General features: G+C 38.5%; 7 protein-coding genes, 2 non-coding genes and 1 pseudogene across 14 annotated transcripts; 4 read left to right on the top strand and 6 right to left on the bottom strand.

Moving 5' to 3' along the window:
- Positions 1 to 40: 40 nt before the first annotated feature.
- LOC104781900 (UDP-N-acetylglucosamine diphosphorylase 2) lies at positions 41 to 4,435 on the bottom strand. 4 transcript variants are annotated; one of them, XR_015597181.1, is made up of 15 exons: positions 3,787 to 4,435; positions 3,537 to 3,591; positions 3,297 to 3,448; positions 2,599 to 2,638; positions 2,327 to 2,419; positions 2,127 to 2,239; positions 1,963 to 2,037; positions 1,805 to 1,844; positions 1,632 to 1,714; positions 1,461 to 1,538; positions 1,187 to 1,325; positions 936 to 1,003; positions 745 to 859; positions 484 to 640; positions 41 to 349 (listed from the first exon to the last, which is right to left on the bottom strand). XR_015597181.1 is itself a non-coding variant. In XM_019244902.2 (15 exons), the coding sequence occupies exons 1-15, from the start codon at positions 3,979 to 3,981 to the stop codon at positions 252 to 254; spliced, it is 1,506 nt and encodes a 501-aa protein (XP_019100447.1). In that variant the 5' UTR covers positions 3,982 to 4,435; the 3' UTR covers positions 41 to 251. The 4 variants fall into 4 exon arrangements, 2 of the variants coding, with proteins under 2 accessions (XP_019100447.1, XP_010504994.1); XR_015597180.1 differs by having other exon boundaries at positions 2,127 to 2,242; positions 3,787 to 4,168; XM_019244902.2 differs by having other exon boundaries at positions 1,182 to 1,325.
- A 235-nt stretch (positions 4,436 to 4,670) lies between these two features.
- On the bottom strand, positions 4,671 to 6,592 carry LOC104781899 (thioredoxin O1, mitochondrial). The gene is made up of 6 exons (XM_010506689.3): positions 6,050 to 6,592; positions 5,822 to 5,887; positions 5,645 to 5,695; positions 5,471 to 5,550; positions 5,114 to 5,158; positions 4,671 to 5,011 (listed from the first exon to the last, which is right to left on the bottom strand). The coding sequence occupies exons 1-6, from the start codon at positions 6,300 to 6,302 to the stop codon at positions 4,913 to 4,915; spliced, it is 594 nt and encodes a 197-aa protein (XP_010504991.1). The 5' UTR covers positions 6,303 to 6,592; the 3' UTR covers positions 4,671 to 4,912.
- A 998-nt stretch (positions 6,593 to 7,590) lies between these two features.
- Positions 7,591 to 9,228, top strand: LOC104781898 (E3 ubiquitin-protein ligase ATL9-like). The gene has a single exon (XM_010506688.3). It carries the CDS (start codon positions 7,710 to 7,712, stop codon positions 8,991 to 8,993), a length of 1,284 nt encoding a protein of 427 aa, XP_010504990.2. The 5' UTR covers positions 7,591 to 7,709; the 3' UTR covers positions 8,994 to 9,228.
- Positions 9,229 to 9,706: 478 nt separating this feature from the next.
- LOC104781897 (RING-H2 finger protein ATL38 pseudogene) lies at positions 9,707 to 10,892 on the top strand (annotated as a pseudogene). Its single transcript, XR_015597178.1, has one exon. The product of XR_015597178.1 is annotated as an RING-H2 finger protein ATL38 pseudogene (transcript).
- A 4-nt stretch (positions 10,893 to 10,896) lies between these two features.
- Positions 10,897 to 10,980, bottom strand: TRNAL-CAA (transfer RNA leucine (anticodon CAA)). Its single transcript has one exon. It is a non-coding gene; the product is annotated as a tRNA-Leu (tRNA).
- A 128-nt stretch (positions 10,981 to 11,108) lies between these two features.
- Positions 11,109 to 12,098, bottom strand: LOC104781896 (phosphatidylinositol N-acetylglucosaminyltransferase subunit C). The gene has a single exon (XM_010506687.3). It carries the CDS (start codon positions 12,051 to 12,053, stop codon positions 11,142 to 11,144), a length of 912 nt encoding a protein of 303 aa, XP_010504989.2. The 5' UTR covers positions 12,054 to 12,098; the 3' UTR covers positions 11,109 to 11,141.
- Positions 12,099 to 12,235: 137 nt separating this feature from the next.
- Positions 12,236 to 14,803, bottom strand: LOC104781895 (uncharacterized). The gene has a single exon (XM_010506686.3). It carries the CDS (start codon positions 14,687 to 14,689, stop codon positions 12,503 to 12,505), a length of 2,187 nt encoding a protein of 728 aa, XP_010504988.1. The 5' UTR covers positions 14,690 to 14,803; the 3' UTR covers positions 12,236 to 12,502.
- A 1,870-nt stretch (positions 14,804 to 16,673) lies between these two features.
- LOC104781894 (cationic amino acid transporter 5) lies at positions 16,674 to 18,741 on the top strand. The gene has a single exon (XM_010506685.3). It carries the CDS (start codon positions 16,884 to 16,886, stop codon positions 18,591 to 18,593), a length of 1,710 nt encoding a protein of 569 aa, XP_010504987.1. The 5' UTR covers positions 16,674 to 16,883; the 3' UTR covers positions 18,594 to 18,741.
- Positions 18,742 to 19,245: 504 nt separating this feature from the next.
- Positions 19,246 to 19,319, top strand: TRNAT-AGU (transfer RNA threonine (anticodon AGU)). The gene has a single exon. It is a non-coding gene; the product is annotated as a tRNA-Thr (tRNA).
- Positions 19,300 to 22,867, bottom strand: LOC104781893 (vacuolar-sorting receptor 5). Of its 2 annotated transcripts, none has more exons than XR_015597177.1 (12): positions 22,122 to 22,628; positions 21,149 to 21,835; positions 20,970 to 21,058; positions 20,833 to 20,902; positions 20,675 to 20,758; positions 20,515 to 20,591; positions 20,337 to 20,437; positions 20,159 to 20,241; positions 20,018 to 20,081; positions 19,803 to 19,931; positions 19,619 to 19,725; positions 19,300 to 19,528 (listed from the first exon to the last, which is right to left on the bottom strand). XR_015597177.1 is itself a non-coding variant. In XM_087510806.1 (12 exons), exons 1-12 carry the CDS (start codon positions 22,432 to 22,434, stop codon positions 19,445 to 19,447), a joined length of 1,869 nt encoding a protein of 622 aa, XP_087366932.1. In that variant the 5' UTR covers positions 22,435 to 22,867; the 3' UTR covers positions 19,300 to 19,444. The 2 variants fall into 2 exon arrangements, 1 of the variants encoding a protein (XP_087366932.1); XM_087510806.1 differs by having other exon boundaries at positions 20,337 to 20,418; positions 22,122 to 22,867.
- Positions 22,868 to 22,910: the final 43 nt, after the last annotated feature.

Genomic DNA, 22,910 nt, shown 5'->3' with positions numbered 1-22,910 from the left:
AGACCTGGTAATAGATTACTCGACACAAATTTAGTAGAGCTTTTTAACTTCAAGATGTCTGGTAAATAATGAAGAGTAAAGCATCACAATTTTGAAGATCTTCACCACTGTTACAATAATGACGAGTGCACATTTTAAAGAGATTGACCATCTTCGCCGATAACAGTTCATATATAGAGAACCAAAACACCAAATAAAAAGGGAGAAGATGGCCAAATTACAAGGACAAATGAGAGAAAGAAAGAAGAATATTAGAGGGAGATCTCACATGGTGCGTGAAACGTTCTTCCCCGACAAATCGCTTCTAGATTTTCTCCCGCGTACGAGCACAATGGTGACACTTCCACACCTATTTGGTTTTAATTTGGTAGTTTCAATTTAGTTTGGTTTACTTGGTTTAGGGCCTTGGTTACTTTACCCACACCACGATTATTGTAGTAAAAAAAAAGTCAAATGAATAGAAGAGTGGGATGTGCTCTTTACCAGTTGCATATAAAGGAACGGAATGTGTTAGAAATCCACCAGCTGCTATGACCCAACGTGTGTGCAGCCGTAGAACCAAGAGTCTCGCACTTTCCGGTGTATCAAAATTCGACCCATTCGCGTTCTTCACAGGAGCAAACTCTTCATCCCGCAATACCTGCAAAGACAAGAAAAATCCGCAGAAAAAAATGAGATTCAAACAATCATGTGAATCTCGTTTTTGATGTGTTCAAACAATATACCAGTCTGACATAACAGTACCTCGAAAAGTGCAGTAGAAGGAGCATAAGGAAAGCAATCGAATATGAACTGTTCTAGTTTCAGTCCCTCTGTGAAGCCATTTATAGACGGAATCTTCTTCTCCGCCAAATGGTAACTGCAAGAGTTTTCAAATCAGTTACCGAATATGTCAAAATGTTCTCATATTCCGTGATCAGTAAAAAGCATCTCACACGCTGTCTTTTTCCAGCCCATTCGCAACTTGATTAAGGAAATCTAAAGTGAACATGTGTAAGCACACCTGCAACGTTTTGACATACATTAGGAACTTGAACACATAGCCACTTCCATAACAGCACTCACTGTTCTTACAGGTTTTTGAAATAACCAATGTCTAAGTTGCATAGAAGTGGAACAATAGCGATAATGCCAGAAACAATGGTCATAGTATAACTTAGAAAGCCTGTAGAGAAGTTTACGTTACTCCAGCAAAATTGAAGACGTCCTGTTTGTTGATTAGTTGCAGAAGCCATAGACTGGTCAAGCTCTGTGTACTCAACTACAGTCAGAGGCCCACCTTTGCCCCTCCTTACAAATACTCCAACCTTTTCCTGTGGATATGCCTGTTTTCATAACAACATGCTTTTCGGTCAAAACTTGACTGTGATTTGGCTCAGGAGAAACTCATTGCTGGAAAGTGATTCATTTATGACGATTAGCTTGTCGAACCAACTAATTAGAAAGTTCTCTGGATATACCTTGCGCACTACTTTTGCAGCAGAAGCTGCACCTTTGTCTATGAAGTATCCCAGAAAAGTAGGGTCAGCTACTCGAACCTGATTTCCAAGATTCTTGTTTATTGTTCTAATAGTTCGAGAAGAATCGAGAAAGTGCACGAATAAAGACTTGAGAGCACTGAAAGAGCTAACCAGAACATTGTCAACACCATAGCAATCCACATACTTAATCCCCCTCGAAGCCATATCTTCTAACAACCTTGACGATTTGAGAGCTGAATAAACATAGAAAAAGTTGTGATAAACAGAAAATGCTGAAAATAGTATTTCCTATAACTAGAGAAGAAGGACTAGAGAATATATACCTGCATAAACTCCCCCGTTCCCATCCGGAGCCTTGGCTAGCTAGTCACATAGAATGAAATTCATAAGGCCAATGTCTTTTTAAGTATAAAAAGTAACTGATTATAAACCTAAAGAACCGGCGTCTAAGCTTATTTCAGCTTGCTTTGAAGACACATACACTGAAAGGTGTTTCCATGATAAACTTGCCATCCTTTGAAATGCAAGGCAGGGTTCCTTGTTGGAAAAAGGTGACCTGCAGAGAGCGGGATAAATATTGGTCTCCGCACACAAGGAAGAAAACAATAGAAATACGGAAAACGTCACAGCTAAGAACCCTCTTACTTGTTCTGGCTCAAGGCCAAAATACTTGCGACTCTCGAAGAATTTCTGTGTTGGTTCATGAGTAAATGGACTGGTCATTATATACCACTGTATTGTAACTGGGCGAGTTGAACCTGCTGCAGGCAAAATGTTATGTGAAACAAGGTATTAATAGTAGCATAATTGTAAGGAACAATAAAACGCAGAGTTGTGAACTTTACCCTCACTCATTGCCTGAGCAGCAAGTCTTTGAACACACAATATCCTCTCAGCTTGAATCTGAAAAAGTGACTTCCCAGATGGCAGTCCGATATCTGAAATAATAAAACTAATCTAGTAAGGTAACAAAAGATAGAGGTAACAGTAAACATATAAATGTTATAGAATATGTGGCATTTGCTAAAATAAGAGAATTTGAACTTGCACAAGGCAATATGCAACAATATATAGAAGACGTACGGCAAAAACAGAGCTGAAAATGAGAACTACTTACTATAACACCCTTTGGGATCTGAACTTCCAAGTCTTGTCCCCTACAAATTTTATTTTTGTAACCAGATCATTGCATGAGCATTTGCATTTCTTTCAATGAATGTACCAACAATCACTACAATGTGGATCAAAGAGCCAATCAAAACCTATACTAAAGTAGTAATTCCCCTCTTTAATCTTGTTCAATTGGTCAAATATATCATACAATTGCAGGTAATTACACTCCCATCAATACCAACAGAAAATTATTCTCAAGGTATTAAATGCTAAAGTAAATGAAAAGAAGATAACAAGATCCTACAAAGCATCTTTAAGGTCACGTGATAACCATTCTCTCTCATGATAAGGTGGTTCACACTATCTAGAAGAAAGCACCGACGGGTTAGATTTTTTAAAAGTAGTCATGATTACTACTCATATAAAGCCTTTATGACCACACTAATCAAAATAAATACTTTTCAGAGACTTAGCAAAGTAACAGAAATCTATAAATTGCAATTATTAGAGTAGGTATCACGCATTATTCCAACATCATTTCAGCAATCACACCACCCCAATTCCAACCATAATCCGAGAATCATTAAAAACCTTCTCAACAATCTTTAGAACTAACCCAAGTAAAGGACCCCATTAAAAGCCAGATCAATATGTTTTGTTTCCAAAGCAACACAATATTACTGAAGGAATAAGTAAAGGTACCTGTCCACCAGATAAAAGCACCACACCCAATTTGCCTTCGTAGATAGCTTTCAATCCCATTCTCCACCATTTGTCTCTGTCTTCCTTTGTTCTTTCCTCAACCGTTGACACACAATTCTCCGGCACCGGTTCTGTTGCAGCCACTGGCAACCCTAAATAAGTTTAAATTAAAACAGAGGTCGATTAATTCTCTACATCAAAGAAAAAATTTGGTTTGAGGGTCAGTAGAGAATGATGAACCTTGAGAGTGAAGTGAGCATCTGGTGATCCGATCTATTCTTGGAAGATCCAAATTCTGCAAGATGAGAGATAACAAATCACACTTAAAATAACCTAAATCAAATGCGAAATTGAGACAACGATTCACAGTAATTTGCAGGATCTTCAGCTAATTTTGCTGAATTAGAAGAGGAATATTTAAGATGAAAAAAAAAAAAAAAAAAAAAAAACGAAAATGAAACGGAGGAACTGTGTAAATTCTCCGATTCACCTCGATGTCTCTGAGGAGGAGATCTCGCTCTTCCGGTGAAAGTTCATCCCAGAGAGCGAAAACATCTTCCTGTCCGTAATCCTTGAGCCTCTCCACTAACGCCTGGTGCGGTGACCCCGTCGTCAGAGAAGGAGGCGGCATCGTCGTGACACCCGAAGTTCCAATCTCTATCTCCGTCGCGGTTGGTTCCTCCATCGTCTTCGTCTTTCAAAACCTTCAAACGTAAATCTCACTCCAAAAATATTCAATCTAAGCGTGAGTTTAGTTTTATAGCACTGAGCCACTGAAGATGCGCGAGGGGAGAGAGAGACGAAAGAAGAAGACAACAGTAGTAGTATATTAAATGACCATAATACCCTTCTTCCTGTCTCATTCCAAGGCCCAAGGTCCTCCGACGACAGTTTGTTGGCCTAACCCTCTCTTTGACTCCGTAGGTTACTCCTTTGAAATTAACTTCCATATAAATTCCTCTTAAGATCCCATAGTTTCATACACAAAACAAAACACAATTGTACGTAATATACCTTCTTCTTAGTTTTACAAACTGTAGAGTTGTAGACCAAAAATTTATTTGGTTTTCAGATCAAATTAGTTGTTCAGCTGATTCCACTGTTTGCCTACACATTTATTACTCTACAGCATACTCATCAATTTCCCAACAAAAGCATCCCATATATAATAGGACCAGTTTTAGCCATGGCAGAGGAGTCAAAGTTTTAAAGTCAGGGGTGTCGACTGTCGACTTTATGGGACATTATAGAACTTTATATATTGATTATTGAAAACTGTCGACTTTATTGTATATATTGAAAACTTTGTCAAATTTATTAGGAGGATATATAGAGCTTTCATATCTTTGTCAATTCTTTGATAAAAGTTATCAATTCTCACTTCAAACTCTTTTAATATTAAAAGGCAACGGATTCAGCAATTATTATTTAAAAGAGATCACATTTTGCATACATTCTCCACCCTCGGTTAACTAATATGAACCATCCAACCATATTTGGAGAAAGCTACATAGGCCTGGTTCTTGTAAAAGAAAGAAACAAATGTTTAACCTTGATTTGATTGCACTGTCTCAAACTATCTTGCAAAGTTTTCAACACCTTCTTTACTGGAACAGTTACTTGTAGAGCTGTTCCATGAGATTCTTCAGCTTCGTCACATCTGCACCCACAATCTCCCCTTTCTTCGAGCCTCCTTTGAAGAAATGAAGTGTTGGCTGCATCATAAATGATCATGAGATTGGTTCAACATATGAGTCATTCCTGCTGATTGTATAATGTAGAATTATGTTTTGAAAAGAAAAGGTAACGAAGCTCACCACAGCTGTGATATCCAACTTGCTGATAGTCTTTGATATCCCACCCTACAGATATATATGCAAGAAATGATATCTTTGTTAATTAAGTTTTAATCGGACATTCATGAGAACAGAAGATTGATCAAAGAGCGGTAAAAAGATGCTTGAATATTCTTGTATGTTTCAGCTATCTTTACTCATTATCTCTCCTTAGCATACAGAAGTAGGTATAAGTACATTGAAACAGAGTGTGGCAAGTCCGTTTCTATACAGAACACCAAATAGTCTCATTCTTTGGTTGAAACACTGTGGGAAGGTTTTTATTCACAGAAACCCAAGGACAATAGACAAAAGCAGAACAAGTCAAGTTCAACATACCTCATCAATGTCGACTTTATACGTAGTTACATCGGGATATTGTTTACTAAGCTCCACGATTACAGGAGAGATAAACCTGCCTGAAGTAATATGGAACACAAACTAGTAAGGGCACTCACTAAAACAAAATATCTATACAGAACAAAACTCTCACATACTGAAGAAACAACATACATGGTCCACACCAAGCTGCAGTGAAATAGAAGATGGACGGTAGAGATCCATCTGAATACACAGATAAACATCAAGAGACAACATAAGCAGAGAATCATACTAAGTCACATTCACTTAGTGAGAAGTAAGAAGTAAGTAAGTGGTTACACCGATACAACACATCCGATAATGTTTTACCTTGAGCTTTGCTCATTGCACTGGTGAACTCTTCCTCTGATTTCACCATAACAACACATTTCTCACCTAATATCAAAATTGCAAGATTATATTCATTTCTGAGCACAAATGAATTCCCAATTTTAATACTTTTTTCTCTGATCCGTCTCGTTTTTTAACCTAGATCATATACTAGATTGCAAATTCCAATGTTTACGCAAATACACAAGAACACGCAGAACCAATTACCTCCAGCTTCTGAACAGAGGCTTCTCCGGTGGAGAAGAGAAGTGTTTGAGAATTTAAAATCGATGGATCGGCCATTGTTGGAGGCGGTAAACAACAAGTTCCTGGAGATCAGCGACGACAACGAGCTTGGCGCCAACATAAGAGGTCGGACGGAACTGGAAAAAGTGGATAATCGCGAAGATGGTGTCGAGGACCGGAGAGTGGAGAGCCGGCGGTGAAAAACCTGACGGACGATCGACCAATTTCCCTTCATATTCCCTCGTTTGGCTGACGATGCTGATTTAGGGTTTTTCGAAATGCCGATTGTAAAAGGTTTGGTATGGTCAGGTCCCGCCGTCGGGGAAGGTGAAAGAAAATTTGGGAAATGGAATTTGCAAAATGACCTTCATAAAAGTAATGATTTCTAAATCAGCCCCGAATAAATGGGGTTTTATAAATTTATTCCAAACACGACGTCGTATGTATAGACGAACAATGATGAGTTGATGACTAAGATTTTGAATAATGTATTAATTTATTAGTCTAATAAAATTTGTTTGGCTCATAATGAGCCGCTCATTGTGTTTTAGTTTTGAAGTGACTCCTCCAAGTAAGTAATGATTGGATCTTGTGTCTATTATTGAACACTCCATGATTCGTTAATGTTTTTGGATGAAACCCGCACGAGATAACTAACATCAAATTTTTAATAAGTTTTGCTATATTTAATTTTGTATTATCTAAGTCAATGATGATGGTCGTGAATTACATAGGCTGATTGAATTGTAATGGTATATAGAAAGTTTATAGTTGTCACGATGTCAATTGATAAACACTTATTTTTGTTTTGGATATAGCCTAAAACAATAATTAGATTCCTACACTTGAAATTATTAGATTTATATATGGTCCGATATATAATACTCGCTAGTGGACTCATATATGGCTCGAGATTAAGTATTACTATATACGTTTTTATCATATATGAATTGTCCGAGGTTAATTTTGGATGCCTATTCTATATTGAGATGTCAATTTTGGTGGTTAAGTAATTATGTAGTAGCTAGCTAGTAACACAATCGAAATATAATACATCCACTTAAGTTATTTCTATTCAACATTTTTTACACGTAAACAATTTTTATCCCCTTATTTATCTTTTCATACAAAGAGAATTAGAAAGCTTAGCTAACCACATAAACTTAAATATATATATATATATATATATAATCAATTATTCTGCATTAGAAAATCTTGTTGTACTCTATTATGATACAGGTGAATCATGCATCTATTGTAGTTTTCCACTAAGAATATACATTTATTTCAGAAACTTTAATGGATAATAAGATGTAAATAAACCATTAACCTTGTTTCATTTATACAAGATTTCAAGTTATAGATAAGAATAAGATATATCACCATTTAATTATTTTCAAAAATATATCTTTTGTTGAAAAGTAAATTTAAATTATTGAGATTTTGTATTAATTTCGAAAAAGATTGTCACCACTAATTGCAGACGTGAAAATGTTTCATCTTTAGAAGTGGTGTACTGATAATCTTTTCCAAGCTGTAAAAGTACAAAAAGGACACACTAGACTTCTTCAAAGTCAAAGGTGTGAATAGATCAAATCAAATAAAATTGCCTTTACTAATAAAAATACAATAAGCAAGTGCTATGATCCACAGTAACGCAACGACTCTTACACCCCCGTGGGTTTCCACAAACCAGACGTTGACTCTCTCTAACCACCTTTATATTTTCACACCAAACAAAACATCTTCTTCTCCTTCACTTACGTACGATGATCATCATATGGCGATCCTCGATACAAACTCCAGCCTTTGGATCCCACGTTGCAACCCTGTCTTGCTTCTCGTCTTCTTTCTCTTGCTTCAGTCCGTTCCTTACGGATCCGGTCAGACCACACCACCGGCACCTCAAACGAAAGCCAACGATCCTGTTGTGATAGTGATCACGGTTCTGTTCATCGTGATCTTTGTCATGGTCTTTGGCTCCATCTTCTGTCGTCGTAGCAACGCGCCGTTTTACTCACGTCCTTCGGTTTTCCAATCCACCGACGCAGACGCCGAGGCCCGCGTTGTCAGGATCACGAGGTCGACGGCGCGTGGACTCGACGCGGAGGCTATTGAATCTTTCCCGACGTTTCATTACTCGGAGGTCAAGGCGGTGCGGATCGGGAAAGGTGGTGCCGAGTGTGCGGTTTGTCTCTGCGAATTCGAAGACGACGAAACGCTGCGTATGATGCCTCCTTGTTGCCACGTGTTTCACACCGATTGCGTCGACGTATGGCTCTCCGATCATTCCACGTGTCCTCTCTGTAGAGCGGATCTTTTCCTCGACCAAACGGGTGACGACGAGAGTAGTAGTAGTGAGAGCTACATGGTTTCGGATCCGGGTACGGTTTCGTCGGGTACGGATCCTGACAGAGGAAGGGGGGTTTTGGAATCTTCGGACGCGTATTTGCTGGATGGTGTGACGTGGACCAATAGCAACACAACGCCTCGGTCGAAGTCAACGGGATTGTCTAGCTGGCATATAACCGGTATTTTATTCCCGAGATCTCACTCGACCGGGCATTCGTTGGTTCAACCGGTTGGGAATTTAGACCGGTTTACGTTGAGGTTACCGGATGATGTGAGACGCCAGCTGATGAAGACATCGAGGACGACGATGGGACACGTGGCGTTATTACCTCAGGCGAGGAGTTCACGGAGTGGTTACCGAAGCGGTAGCGTCGGGAGCGGTAGAAGCGTCTTCTCGTACGGACGGAAGAACTATAATAATAGTCGACGGCTGCATTCGCTGTCTTTCTCATTCTCTTTTCGGAGTGGTTCTGTCCGGTCAGCTTTCTCCGGAGATTGGCCTAAGAATCTTCCGACATCGATTGAATCTGGTGAACGGTCTTTCGAACGCCTCCGACCAGATGAACGAGTGTAAATAATTGTTTTTATTTTTACATTTTGTTTTTGGGATTAAAATGTTGTTATGCATGCCTCTTATTTGCTTTTTTGACTTTTGACTGTTTGAGCATGACCAACAAAAATGACAATTATTGTTTGTCAAAAAAGAATTGTTTAATGGTTTCAGGGGGGAAAAACTGTATGTGTGAGATTGTGAATCTTTGAAATGTACCAAATGGGTTATATACAATTGATAGCAAGTGACTGGTGAACTAAAGGTATCTCGCTAAGTTACTTTTGCTAGATAGTCACGTCATCTTCCGCTTGTTTTTGTGACATTTGAGTAGATCGTCCACTATGTAATATAAACAAACACCTATACAATACCAATAAAAAATATGGTTTAGTTTCGCCTGGAATAATGTTGTGGTGCATTCTTCTTTCACGTTTGTGAAATTAGATTAGTCTTTTCTTTCCTTGGATCATATTGCAACTGTGGCATTATACTGAATCATTTGAGAATTTACTAAAGATTTTTGGAAATCAACAAACTGGTCAACACACATGCTTTATGCATTAAGCATATCTATTATATACCTATTTATGAAGATTCTTATTTTGAATTTGGTTATGGCATGTTAATTATTGTGGGAGTCAACCTTTTTGATATTAATAAATGTTTGATATACATATATATATATAAAAAGGCCTATGTAAGACATTAAAACCAAAAGAAAAAAAGGCCTAGGTAAGATTTGAGAATGGATACTTTCATTCGTAGTTTATCCATATGTCTTATATAAACCACAGAGACAACTAATTGTATACTTCTGTTCATGAAAATCATATGGTATTTCTTGAGAGAAATATAAGAGTGTTGCTCCAGTACGTAACGGACGAATCATCAGATTACGTAATGGCGCAGCCTGGCGGAACCGAGACAAAAGCAATCGACCTAGCCATCATATTAATCACGCTTATGTTATTCGCCATCTTCGTCGTCGGCTTGGCTTCGGTTTGCTTTCGTTGGACTTCTCGCCAATTTCACTCTGCACAATCCGTCAACCTGTACACATACTCCTCCGACGATGAATCCGGTACGAGTATTACGGCGGGGCGTGGGCTCGACGAGGCTATCATCAACTCGTTCCCGACGTTTCTGTACTCTGAGGTGAAGGAGCGTAGGATCGGGATAGGTGGAGTCGAGTGTGCCTCTGTGAGTTCGAAGACGACGAAACGCTGCGTTTGATACCTAGTTGTTGTCACGTGTTTCACGCTGATTGCGTAAATGCCTGGCTCTCTGATCACTCCACGTGTCCGCTCTGTCGTGTGGATCTTTTCTTCCAACCGGGTGAGAGGAGCGTCTTGATTCCGGATCCAAATTCGGATCCTATCAATCAATCTGCAAACGCGCACTTGGATGGTATGACGTGGACCAATGCAAACAGAGCCTATCGGTCATGGTCAACAAGGTTGTCACACTGTCGCGTCTCTCAGATATTACTCTCGAGATCGCATTCGACCGGACATTCTGTGGTTCAACCGGTAAATAATTTAGACCGGTTTACGCTCCGGTTATCAGAAGAAGTACGGACGCAACTGACGAAGAAGAGGGTGGACCATGTGGCGTTGGCGTTACCTCAAGAGAGGAGCTCGCGGCAGGGATACAGAAGCAGAAGTGCCGGAAGCGAGAGGAGTGTCTTCTCGTACCAACGGAATCATTACAACAATAATCAGCCGCTGCGTTCGATGAGTTTCTCTTTCTCTGATTGTGCATGGTCCACCTACGGTGGCAAAGATGCGGTGGCTCCGTCCAAGAATTTACCAGATGATCGAGTGTAATGCAATTTTTTCTTGTGTGTGTATTTTGTCAACATAGTTTTGCGTTTTGAACATGACCTTTTTTTAGGAAAAATAAGAGCATATAATAGAAAAATAATTGTCAGAAGTGGGATTTGAACCCACGCCCTCTTACGAAGACCAGAACTTGAGTCTGGCGCCTTAGACCACTCGGCCATCCTGACTTTGCTGACAAGTTGACTACGATATGTTTGATATCATGAGACTGTTATGATTGTTAACTTCGCCATCGCTAAATCTAACATCAGACTATAATATAGGGAGACTCAAAACAATATGAGAGAGGCAAGTCTAGTAAAATATCAAGAGAGTAATCACTAATCAATCAATCTGTAATGTCGAAACAAAGCTTGGCTTCATCCCAAGGACCATTAATCTCAAACTTATACTCTTGCATCCTAATGAGCCAATAAGGACACACAACATTGACAAGAAGCACAAGAAGAAGAAAGACGAGGAAGAAGAGTCTATGCAGAGCATAAATAGAGTAAAGCGTCAAACCCATGAGAGCAAAGGAGAAGACAAGATGCAACCCAAATGAGAATTTCTTGATACAGTAAGCAACGAGAGGAGCAAAGAGGAAGACTTGTAGCGAGAAAAGCATCACAGCAAAGACATGGAGCCTAGAAGGAAGACGTGAAGCAACAAAGACTGAAGCAACGATTGAGGCATTGACAGATATGCAACTTGTTAGATTCGGAGTATTGAGTGCTCCAGGAGCTCTAATGGTGGATCCAGAGTAATCATGCAAGAAGAGGTGAAGCAGTAGGAGCGAAACCGTGACTGCCCATATCGAATCTGAGCTGATAGATCGCGTGAGCGTCTGGTAAATGGGAGCTAAGATGTAAAGCCCCGTGGTGAAGAAAGAGATGTTGACGAGGTAACGCAAGAGGAGACTCAAAGACAACATTTTTTCTTCGGTTAAGAGGAGAATTAAGAACCCAGATGCTAAGAGTGAGAGATCAAGTAGCAAAAGCGAGTTCTCGTCCAAAGATGATTCAAGAGTGTGAACCCAAACCAAGACGACAAGCGCAACGATGCAGAGGTATTGAGAGATTGAGACAGAGTCCTTCATCACCTTGAGCAAATCACGCCTCACCACATTTGCGTTCATCACCATTTCTTCTAGGAATGATTCGTCGGTGTAGTTGTCGTCGTATCCGATTTGCATCCCTCCGTAAGCTACTTTTCTCCATTTCGGTCTCGGAATTGAGTCTCCGGCGAGATTCTTCTCCATTTGGGAGGTTTTGGTTTCTTGGATCCAAAAATTAGGGTTCTTAAGTAACCTTGATCAAGCACCGATTCGTCTAAAGATGGAAGATTGAATCGAGAGAACGCGTCGCAGGAACAAAGGGAAGATCTAGTGAAATTGTAATGCTAATGCTATTATTTGTAAATAAGAGAAAGTAGAGGGACTAATTGGAAAATAAAATAAAACACACATTTCTTCTTGCACGATTACAGAACAAGAGATTTTAGTAAAGACTCAAAATATTACGTCAAACGCATACATGTGCAGACTCGATAGATGAGAAAGCATCTCATGAAGTAACAGAAGAAGACATGAAAAAAAATAAAGATTATTGATGATAACAGAAAAAAAACAGAGTATCTCTTAAAAAGTAAATGATCAATCAAAACGTGAGGCAATCAATTGAGAGCCATCGAGAACTCATGTTAACCAGTTCAGTCATCTTCTTCTTCATCTTCATCATCTTCATCTTCTTCCTCAGATGCTTCTTTGAGCCACTGTATGAACGTCTCGCATTGTTTAAGATATACTTTGTCAGCTTCATCCGCGCCTGCTTTCTCTTCAGCCCATCTCAAGATGGCATCTTCTTGCAACACGTCTTTGTCATATAGAAGATGCAGGATTTGAGTAAACAAAGGGCCCAACTCTTTGGGAGATTCCTGACACATCTCTTCAAATTTCATAATCACTTCTATCTGTTCGTCAATTTTCTTCACATAGAACCCAAGAAGCTCCTTCCATTTTGTAATGATACTCGCCGCGTTTTTATACAACTCACTAGCAGAGTTGTGTGGAGTATCAACTGCCAGTTTCATCATGGAGTAGAATGTTGCTCCAGCACAATCTGCAGATTCCATGTTGTACGACAACCTGAGCCCGTTAATCTCCAAAGTTACAAGGTCCACTTTGATATTCTCTTCAACTGCCCTTAAGACGGTACCTTCAACCTCTTTCTCAAAGTCATAATAGTCATCATTGGGATCATTCATATCAGTGTTAATACTATCAGCATCAGATTTCAACTCTCCAGAGGTTGGGACAACACTTTCATCATCGGTGTCATCATCGTCTATGGCCTGAGTAATCTCAGCAAGTTTATCCTCGGGAATTGGTGCAACTGAATGCTTCCACTCCTCATCATGAGCCCCCTCACATACTTCCCATATGTAACCTGCTCCATCAGGACCAAGCTCAGACGCTTTGGACTCCATTTGCAAATTTAGGCCAGACAAATGATCTGCAGTCCGGCTGCTACTATCAGCATATTCCAGCTCTTCATCGCTGTCTTCTGTCGTTGGCTGTTGAAGTAGTGAAACCTTGGAGTATGCAGGCACAACAAAGTCCCGCCCAACTACAACATTAAACGACAAAACGACACCAGGCTGCAGAACAGCTCCTGCTCTGATTTTCACCCCATCAGAGACAATAGCGTTCCTTATCTCACACCCATCTTCAATGGTAACATTGTTCCATATGTAAGAGCCTTCTATCACGACATTTGATCCAATAGAACATCCATTCCCAATAACCGAGTTCAAGATTTTATCCCCATCACCAATTTTAGTACCGTATCCAATGACAGAAGAAGCTCCAACATCAGCAGATCGTGACTGAATAACATCACAAGCCCGGTATATCCCTTGTCTCCCGAGCTTTAGAGGGCGGTTCCCACTAAAATTTATATCTGGTACATAAGGAAATGTCCACCTCTGAATTATATCCTTACTAACCGTATCATAGCTTCGGAAATTATCAATCCTAGCAGCATAGCTCGAATGAATCTCATGAGTGAAAATCTTGTAACCCATAATATCATCAACAAGCACACCTTTAACAAAATGACGACGGAGATGTTGATAATCAAAGTTATCCTCAAAGAGACTAAGCACTTCAGGGGAACATATGTCAATGTAGCAATCCTGCATATCATTGCACACTAAAACAGAAGGGTTACTTTCCAACAACGACTTATCTAAGCACACTGACCCTCTTGGATGATCAATCTTATCCTCTTCGTAATGAAGAAGCTGCTTTGTCAAAGGATCCACAGCAATGAAAAGCTGATCCGTTCCTAATCTTGACTGATGCGTGAGTGACGAAGATTTAGACTGCTTGATAACCATAGTCATGATAGCTTTCTCATCCTTCTTCTTCCTCTCTCTATGTTCTTGAATCAAATCAGCAAGCGGCATATTACTCACAGTATCACCACTAACGAGAACGAAATCACCTTGAATCTGAGACGTCTCAGTCTGTTGTTCATACATGTAACGCAAAGCATCTCCAGCACTGATGGATTTGTGAGACTCGATGGTTCTCACAACCAAGTTTGGGTGCGAGTACCACTCAGATTTCTCCAGATACTCGATAATCTGAATCGAGTGAGCACAGCAGAACACGAATACTTCCTCTATCCCAGCGTATTCGAGCCATGCCAATGTGTAATCAATCATCGGGACATTTACTATCGGTAACAGTACCTTTGGGCGTTCTAGGGTTACGGGACGGAATTTTGTGGCGAAGCTATCGGCGAGAAGAATTGCTTGCAACCGTTGATGACTCTGTTCCTCTGCATCCTCTGAAACCCTAGCGCCGCCGCCGCCTTTCTTCTGAGCACCCATATCTCCTCCGTCGCTCTCACTGATCGAATTCGATTTCACGAAGAAAAATCTAAAACCCTGAGTTCTCTATGTCTATGTTGACTATTATTATTTTTCTAAAACACCTAATTAGATAATAACATTATATCTACATAAATTTTACATATCTATATCTAAAAATAAATTTCTTAAATCGAAAATTAATAAAACTAATATAGTTTTTATGATAGGCTAATTATATTATGTATTTTTTCAATTTGATTTTGATATGTATAAACAAAAAATAATAATTTATCAAATATGTATATATTATTAATCAATAAATAGGGAATAACAAATCTAAAAAAAAATAACATAAATTATGTCAAAAAAATTATTATTTTTGAAACGTACTATAACAACTAATTAAGAAAATAACATTATATCTACATAATTTACATGTTTATATCGAAAGCTTTGGTCTTTGATTTTTCTCATCTAATTTTGCTTATCTATTGTGGGTCTTTGATTCGTGTAGGTTTTTCAATGGAAGCTATCATATGCAATTAAATGGATTCAAAGTATATAAAACCCGCTAAATTAATTAAGGATGGAGACACTGATGGAGGTTCCAAAAGTGATTCTACAGTTAGTAGCGTTATAAGTTTTGATGGTAAGTGTTTCTGGTCAAAATCTAGAGTTTTCTCTTCTGGATAATGTCAATGATTCCGGTACTGAAACAAAATCTACTTGATCGAGTAATTGAGAAACGATTTTTAAATTTGGGAAGTTAAAATGGTAAACCGTTTTAAAATTGGTTTCAAACCGAATTTATGTGGTTTTTTATCTGATTTGGTTCGTAAACCATTTAAACCCAGGTATATAGAGAAATATATGAGAACTTTTGATTCATGTAGAAATAAGTTGAGAACTTACGATTCGAGAATATTTGAGATGAGGTCATAGTTCTAAGTAGTTTTGGTACAATACGATAGTTCTGAGGAGTAAGCAGGTCATCAATCCTTTAACATGATTATGACATATGTCACATTTTGGATTGTTTATAAAGTTTCTATTTTATATATATCTGAATTATCTAAGACTTATATATATCATCATGATTATAATTTTCAAATTTTTTATGTTTCTTATGTTATATAAACTTTCTTTCAATTTCTCAATAAAAAACTTTTATTGGGTTGGTCATAAAATCATTGTATTCGAGTAGATAATTTTCACCAGTTGTTCATCCAAAATATCTTTGGAGTAAAAGAATTCATGGTTAAAAAAATTATATCACAAAACAATTTTAGTAAATTATAAGAACTATAATTATGTCAAAATGAAAGCAAAGCAACATAAAAATGTGTTTAATTTGTTTAAAAGACATTTTATAGGTGGTGATAAGGACCATACTTTTACACAAAATAATTTTGGGTGTAAGAGCATTTTTTTAATGGTAAATCATAAGTAAAATTGTACGTTGTTATTAATTATATGTTGTTTTGATGAATTTTTTGCATGTAAAATATTTTGTAATAAGTTGTGAAATGTTCTTGAAATTTGACTATAATAATATTTGTAATGATGAGTATTTGGTAAAAGTTTTGGTGGGATATAACTTAGATTTAGATTATTATAATAATTGTTATAATATATATAAAACATAAAAATATAAATAAATGTATGAACGTAAATACAAATATGATTTTTTCTCTAACTAAAATTATTTATATATTTACTTCAGGAAATATTTTTTAAAAAATATTTTTAAAAAATTGTTTAGGTTTTAGTATTTATTTTCTTCAACAAATTTAAAACATGCACATCGTCCAGCCCCTTATCTAGTATAAAGTAAATTGAAGTTGACAAATTGAGAAATTGGGACTAAATGTGGTACTTTTGAAACATTCAAGGGCTAATTTGCAAATTGATTATTTTATAGTCCCCTAAGTGTAAAGCACTGAATTATGAAATTTCATGGTTGAGGAACCTTGAGTCAAGTAAAGACAATGAGAGTGATGTAGATGACGAAAGCAAATCTAACAAGTGGGGAGATTAATTGAATGGACAGTACACAAGTTGACGATAGTTTCGTGTCATTGGAAGAAGAGGGAGGCTACAAAAGTACAAAGAATTGGCTGAAACGTCTACTAGTCAAACAATGGAACAAGATTAATATGGTGTCTCATCAGCTCTCTTTCATTAACCAAATCTTTGAAGCAAGAGAGATAAAATGGATGGTGAAGAGAGAGGGTACTGGAGATGGAGCAAGAGAGACTTCTTCCCTGAGGAATCTTTTCAGAGCTTTGGTAGTTACAGAGCTGCTTTGTCTCAGACATGTTCCAGGTTCAAGAACAGGTTGGTTAGTAGGTCTGATGACGAGACCGAGCGGTTCGAGCTCAAGAAACAGAGCGAGCACGAGATGAAACGGTGTCTCACATGGTGGGATTTAGTATGGTTCGGATTCGGGTCAGTGATTGGAGCTGGAATCTTTGTTTTGACAGGTCAAGAAGCTCATGAACAAGCAGGACCTGCTATTGTGTTGTCTTATGTTGTTTCAGGTGTTTCTGCTATGCTCTCTGTCTTCTGCTACACGGAATTCGCTGTGGAAGTCCCCGTAGCTGGTGGTTCCTTCGCCTACTTACGGATCGAGCTAGGGGATTTTGCGGCCTTCATCACCGCAGGAAACATACTTCTTGAGAGTATAGTTGGGACTGCAGCTGTTGCTAGAGCCTGGACTTCATATTTTGCTACTCTTCTGAATCGCAAACCCAACGCTCTACGGATCAAAACAGATCTCAGTTCAGGTTTTAATCTCTTGGACCCAATAGCTGTTGTGGTTATAGCCGCTGCAACCACAATCGCATCGATCAGCACCCGAAAGACATCATTGCTCAACTGGATAGCTTCTGCTATCAACACTTTTGTGATATTTTTTGTGATAGTAGCGGGTTTCATTCACGCTGACACATCAAATCTGACTCCATTCTTGCCTTATGGACCTGAGGGAGTGTTCCGAGCAGCTGCAGTTGTGTACTTTGCGTATGGAGGATTTGATAGCATAGCAACAATGGCTGAAGAAACCAAGAATCCATCAAGAGACATACCAATAGGGTTACTCGGTTCAATGTCGATAATAACAGTGATATACTGCTTGATGGCACTATCCTTGAGTATGATGCAGAAGTACACAGATATAGATCCAAACGCAGCTTACTCGGTAGCATTTCAGAGCGTTGGAATGAAATGGGGAAAGTACCTGGTGGCGCTTGGTGCTCTCAAAGGAATGACCACAGTTCTTTTAGTAGCAGCACTAGCACACGCGCGATATGTTACTCACATCGCACGGACACACATGATACCGCCTATATTTGCACTCGTCCATCCCAAAACCGGAACACCTATAAACGCTAACCTCCTAGTATCAATTCCAAGTGCTCTAATCGCTTTCTTTTCGGGTTTAGATGTTTTGTCAAGCCTCCTATCGATAAGTATTCTCTTCATCTTCACAATGATGCCTATCGCACTACTCGTGAGGAGATACTACGTGAGAGAAGTTACTCCAAGAGCTGATCTTCTTAAGCTTATCATCTGTCTCTTAGTCGTTGTTGCTTCTTCAATGGGCACCTCAGCTTATTGGGGAATGCGGCTCAAGGGATCATGGATCGGATACACAATAACAGTTCCTTTCTGGTTCTTGGGGACATTGGGGATTGCCTTCTTTGTTCCTCAGCAAAGAACACCGAAAGTGTGGGGCGTACCGTTAGTCCCGTGGCTCCCGTGCTTATCAATCGCAACAAACATCTTCCTCATGGGATCTTTGGGAGCTGAGGCTTTTATAAGGTTTGGGGTTTGCACTTTAGTCATGTTGCTTTACTATTTGTTGTTTGGTCTTCATGCAACATTCGATATGGCTCATCAGCAAATCGTGCCAAAATCTTAGAAACTATATCCAGCTCCCCAAAAGGTATCTTCTTTCTAATGTTATTCTGCTTTATAGCTTTCTTCATGAACTGCTTCATTCCCTGGAATCTGCAAGACTGCAACAATAAAAGTTTGAATAATATGCATAAAGAAAAGCTTTTTCACAAGGAGTTTTGATCCATCAATGAAATAGAAATCCAAACTGAAAGTTTACTCTGTGCTGCAAAATTGTTCTCTCAGGCTCCATCCTCGTTACAAAAGTTAAACCACTTTTGAAATGCTCTGCAACTTAACCCAAAGTTTACTCTTTTATTTGTATCCTTCTTCCCTCTCAAGCAATGAAAATGGAATCGAAATTGCCAAATTGAAAATAGTTACTAACTCATCCAATTATCTCCAAATCATTTCATATTCCAATCTCACACCTTACTAACACAAAGGTACAGAAACATAAGAAAACAAAGACTTACCAGGAGGATGATGATGATGATCTAATATTTTTCAAAAGCTAGAACAAACGTCATGCGAATTCTTAGGGTCTAGGGTGAAAACCCAGAATTAAAAACAACAAAAATGTGATAAAGATTTGAACTTGAAGGATCAGCGAGCGGAGACGGTAGCATCGATTTTATCTAGAAATAAATAAAATGCCTGGTTTGATCCTAACAAAAGCTTTCATAGCTCAGTTGGTTAGAGCACCCGTTTAGTAAGCGGGAGGTCTTGAGTTCAACTCTCAATGGAAGCAATTATTATTATTTTCTATTTTACATTATATAACTTTCAGAACATTAAATAACGCATCAAAAAATTGACCCCTATATTACAACCAAGATTCAACAATCTTCATTTTAAGGCAAGCATAGTTCTTATTTACTTAGCGTCTTGGTTGATGCTTAGGCTCTCGAGTGGTATGTACTGAGACATAATGCACGCGATCTCTGAATCCACGTATGACTGCATTGATGCAAAGACATAAAGGATAGTTAGAGTTTGATGAATGATGATGATGCATAAGAAAAGTCTTAAATGGCAAACTGACATTACCTGAAGATGGTACTTGTAGAATGTATAAGCACCTAAAAAGATGCTTGCAATAGCGATTAGAACCACAATTGTGGACAACCATCTGCTTCTTGATCCACTTCTTATTTCTGCACAAGCCGGCGCAAATGTAAACGTTGGGATTTGTTGTTCTAGTGATATCTGGAAAAAATTGGCATCAACATACCGATACAAGTGTCTTCGTCTTTCATATAGAGACTATTGTTAGAACATGTGCATTCATATCCTCCCCAAATGTTCTTGCATTTGCAGCCATCACATTGACAAGCTGATTTCTCTTTGCATTCATCAATGTCTAGTCATGAGAAGCAATTTTTATCGGTGAGAGGCAATGTCAAAGAAACTCGATTTTACTATGACAAATTGTCAAAAAGAATTCACCTTCACATTTCAGACCATCTCCACGGAAGCCTAGAGGGCAACGACATCCTGATGTCTCCGAGTTCTACATCAAACACATACATAAGTCAGAAAAAGTTTCAAAATTTAGCAAAGTGGGAGAAAAAGCAGCAGTTACTTAACCAAACAAGCAGAGAAAGTTAGACCCTTTCTAGTTTCAGACCAGCAACCTCCATCGTTCATTGAACATCTCGCAGGTCCAAAAGCTGTAATCAAGAACGAGAAACAAAGAACTTTTGATAAGACCAGTGAACAAAAGTGTACAATGAGATATATTGAAAAGGAAGTTTCAAAAACATACGCTTGCAGGAGGTATAACCATCTCCTTTGTATTGAACACCATTCACAACAGGGCACTCGCATACTCTTCCTCTAAATGTGTCCTGATAAAATTCATGTAATCTATAAAGAAGAGATGATATAGAATAAAATTCTAGAACGATAGAAGTATTTTTATATGGCTCGTTATCACGATATACCTTGCAAGCCGTTATATTGGATATTTTGTCTTGCCAACATCCTCCATTTGCTTCAAGACATTCATTGGTCTCTATATCTGTTTAGAATAAGATTCAAGAAGATATTTTTAGTATGTTTGTCACAGAATACGACTATCTTACTCGAGGAAAATGACTTGACCTGTATTTAAACATATTGAAGGTTCGGTTCTTTCCTTGAATCCTGAACATATAGCCTTCAGCACTGCGGTCCTCTCCAATTTACCTGATCATGGAACACATTAAGATTGTATAATCTTCAAACTTTGTGATGATCGATGAGAAGGAAGATCTGCTTACCACGATATTGAGCATTGTTGATGATTAATGTTGGAAAAATTGTGACAACCCCGCGATTCTCTTGGCCTAACTGTACTTCAAAATGTCATGAAAAGAGTAGAATAAACAGCTCGGTGAATTTGAAAGTGACCGCGAACCTGAAAAGCTTGCTCAGCTTTTAGAACTTCATTCTCTACATCAGCATCAGGATCACCAATGCATTTCTTGATCTTCTCAAGAGACAACCCTGAGAAAAGGCCCTGACACTGTTAAGTGTTAAAGAAAGAGGTGCAATCAGATTGTGATATCTCTCAGGAAAACAAAAGGCCTTCATTACCGAGAGATTCCACGACAGTTTCTGCGCATTCTTTGCTGTATTTCTTCTCCTTCATAGAACATCTGATGTTGAAATCTGTCACATAATCCCACCAGACCCAAGAAGTGTTCTTTTCCTTAGCTACTCTATGAACACATAACTGTCTCAGATTCTCGTAAACAACGTCTCTCCCATTATATCCATCTTCAGAGTCTTGCTTAGGGTCAGGAGCACAATACCTCCCTTGGTCTATACACTGAGTCTTACACTGCTTGCCAAGTCGAAGCTCTTTGGGACAGAACCAAGCAATGTAATGAGGTGTGAACAAAGTAAAACCGCCTTTTTCAAGAATTTGAGCTGTTCCCTTAAAGTTCTTTATGAAATCTATCTGTTTATCGCAGTGTACACCACATTCATCATTAGTATTAGCCCATAGCTCATACTCAACTCTTTCATCAGGGTTTGGTATAGACTCACTCCAGTCAACCTTCAAGATTACCTCCTCACCTCTTTTCAGAGCTTTCTTGAGACTATCTCCGAGAGAGCGAAGGATCAAAGCTGATGGGATGTTGATTTTATCTATAAAGTCAGAATCTTCATATTGAGCTGAATCCATTGCTATCAATGGCTCCACAATGTTATCTGCTACAAGAACAGCCGCTGCACCGGCTTGTTGCCCATTCCATATCTTCGTAGCAAAGTTACACACTAGAAACAAAAAAGGAAAGTAGAGTCAAATTCACAAACCCTCAAAATCGATCACAACAGTTTCAAACTTCAATCACAATGTTATCAAAACCAAAAAAGTTTCAAACTTCAATCACAATGTTATCAAAACCAAAAAAGTTTCAAACTTCAATCACAATGTTAACCAAAAAAAAAAAAGTTTCAAACTTTTAACCAGATTCTTGATGAAACAGTCAAAATTGCTTTAACTTTTTACTAATTTAATCGAAGCAATAGCCCAATTACAGAACTCTCTTTGTAATTGTACCTCCACGATCAATGAGGAGAATTTTGGGATAAGGAGACTTGGGATTGAAGGTTTTGTTGAAAGAGTCGCATCCGTAAGCATCTTGGCCGGCGTAGACGACGGAGCCGATCATGAAACCGGCGTAGTTCGGGAGACCAAAGTTTGCGATGGCTGCGTCATGCTTACCTCCCATTGTCCATGAGTTAAGTACCGTCAAGCTACCCTTCTCCACGAAGAATCTCGCTGAAACCCCGTTGACCACCACCAATAAGGTCAACCTTAGAATCACAGCCAAGAGGCCCAAGACAGCTCCTGTTTTACTCGGAGGACACATTCTTCTCGAGGAAAAAAATAACAAATTGCAGAGTCTGTTTTTTTCTTGAGGAAAAATTTGAGCTGAGCTTAATGGCTACGGAAGTGACGACGAGTTGGCAGAGTCAGCGGAGCTACCATGACTCTGCGACTAACTTATTTCGAATGTTCTTTCTGATGATTAGTAGCGTCTCTGTAACCAATAATTAACGAGGCAAATTTATAATAAAAATAAAATTTAGTCGTGCTTATTAAGACATCCAAATGGACCAAAACGATTCGTAAACAGATAATTTAATGGGCCTTTACAAGCCCATTTTCTAAGGAAATTGCTTCGCTGAGATTGGACAAGATCCCAATTTAAGAAAATATCGTATCGCTTGTATAAAAACAAAAAAATCAAGGAGTGGTCGGTGTAAATTGTAAAATATAAAGTCAAAAAAAAAAAAAAAAAACACGAGTGCCTCAAATAGACAAATACAACAAAGAGAACAAACC

Source organism: Camelina sativa, chromosome 4, assembly GCF_030686135.1.
Source record: "Camelina sativa cultivar CO46 ecotype springtype chromosome 4, ASM3068613v1".
Classification (NCBI taxonomy): domain Eukaryota; kingdom Viridiplantae; phylum Streptophyta; class Magnoliopsida; order Brassicales; family Brassicaceae; genus Camelina; species Camelina sativa.
The sequence above is the reverse complement of the archived record's forward strand: the minus strand, read 5'-3'. Positions and strand labels throughout refer to the sequence as shown.

Excerpts from the sequence above, each read along its gene's own strand:
- LOC104781900 (XM_010506692.3), bottom strand. The coding sequence starts at position 3,981 with ATGGAGGAACCAACCGCGACGGAGATAGAGATTGGAACTTCGGGTGTC. Across the intron at positions 2,639-3,296 it reads TGCTTTTATCTGGTGGACAG|GGGACAAGACTTGGAAGTTC; the intron begins GTACCTTTACTT and ends TAAAATTTGTAG. Across the intron at positions 641-744 it reads CTTCTACTGCACTTTTCGAG|GTATTGCGGGATGAAGAGTT; the intron begins GTACTGTTATGT and ends TTGTCTTTGCAG.
- LOC104781899 (XM_010506689.3), bottom strand. The coding sequence starts at position 6,302 with ATGAAGGGAAATTGGTCGATCGTCCGTCAGGTTTTTCACCGCCGGCTC. Across the intron at positions 5,888-6,049 it reads CCTCTGTTCAGAAGCTGGAG|GTGAGAAATGTGTTGTTATG; the intron begins GTAATTGGTTCT and ends TTTTGATATTAG. Across the intron at positions 5,012-5,113 it reads AGTTGGATATCACAGCTGTG|CCAACACTTCATTTCTTCAA; the intron begins GTGAGCTTCGTT and ends TTTATGATGCAG.
- LOC104781898 (XM_010506688.3), top strand. The coding sequence starts at position 7,710 with ATGATCCACAGTAACGCAACGACTCTTACACCCCCGTGGGTTTCCACA.
- LOC104781896 (XM_010506687.3), bottom strand. The coding sequence starts at position 12,053 with ATGGAGAAGAATCTCGCCGGAGACTCAATTCCGAGACCGAAATGGAGA.
- LOC104781895 (XM_010506686.3), bottom strand. The coding sequence starts at position 14,689 with ATGGGTGCTCAGAAGAAAGGCGGCGGCGGCGCTAGGGTTTCAGAGGAT.
- LOC104781894 (XM_010506685.3), top strand. The coding sequence starts at position 16,884 with ATGGATGGTGAAGAGAGAGGGTACTGGAGATGGAGCAAGAGAGACTTC.
- LOC104781893 (XM_087510806.1), bottom strand. The coding sequence starts at position 22,434 with ATGTGTCCTCCGAGTAAAACAGGAGCTGTCTTGGGCCTCTTGGCTGTG. Across the intron at positions 21,836-22,121 it reads TCTCCTCATTGATCGTGGAG|TGTGTAACTTTGCTACGAAG; the intron begins GTACAATTACAA and ends TTTTGTTTCTAG. Across the intron at positions 20,903-20,969 it reads AAGCTGAGCAAGCTTTTCAG|TTAGGCCAAGAGAATCGCGG; the intron begins GTTCGCGGTCAC and ends TTTGAAGTACAG.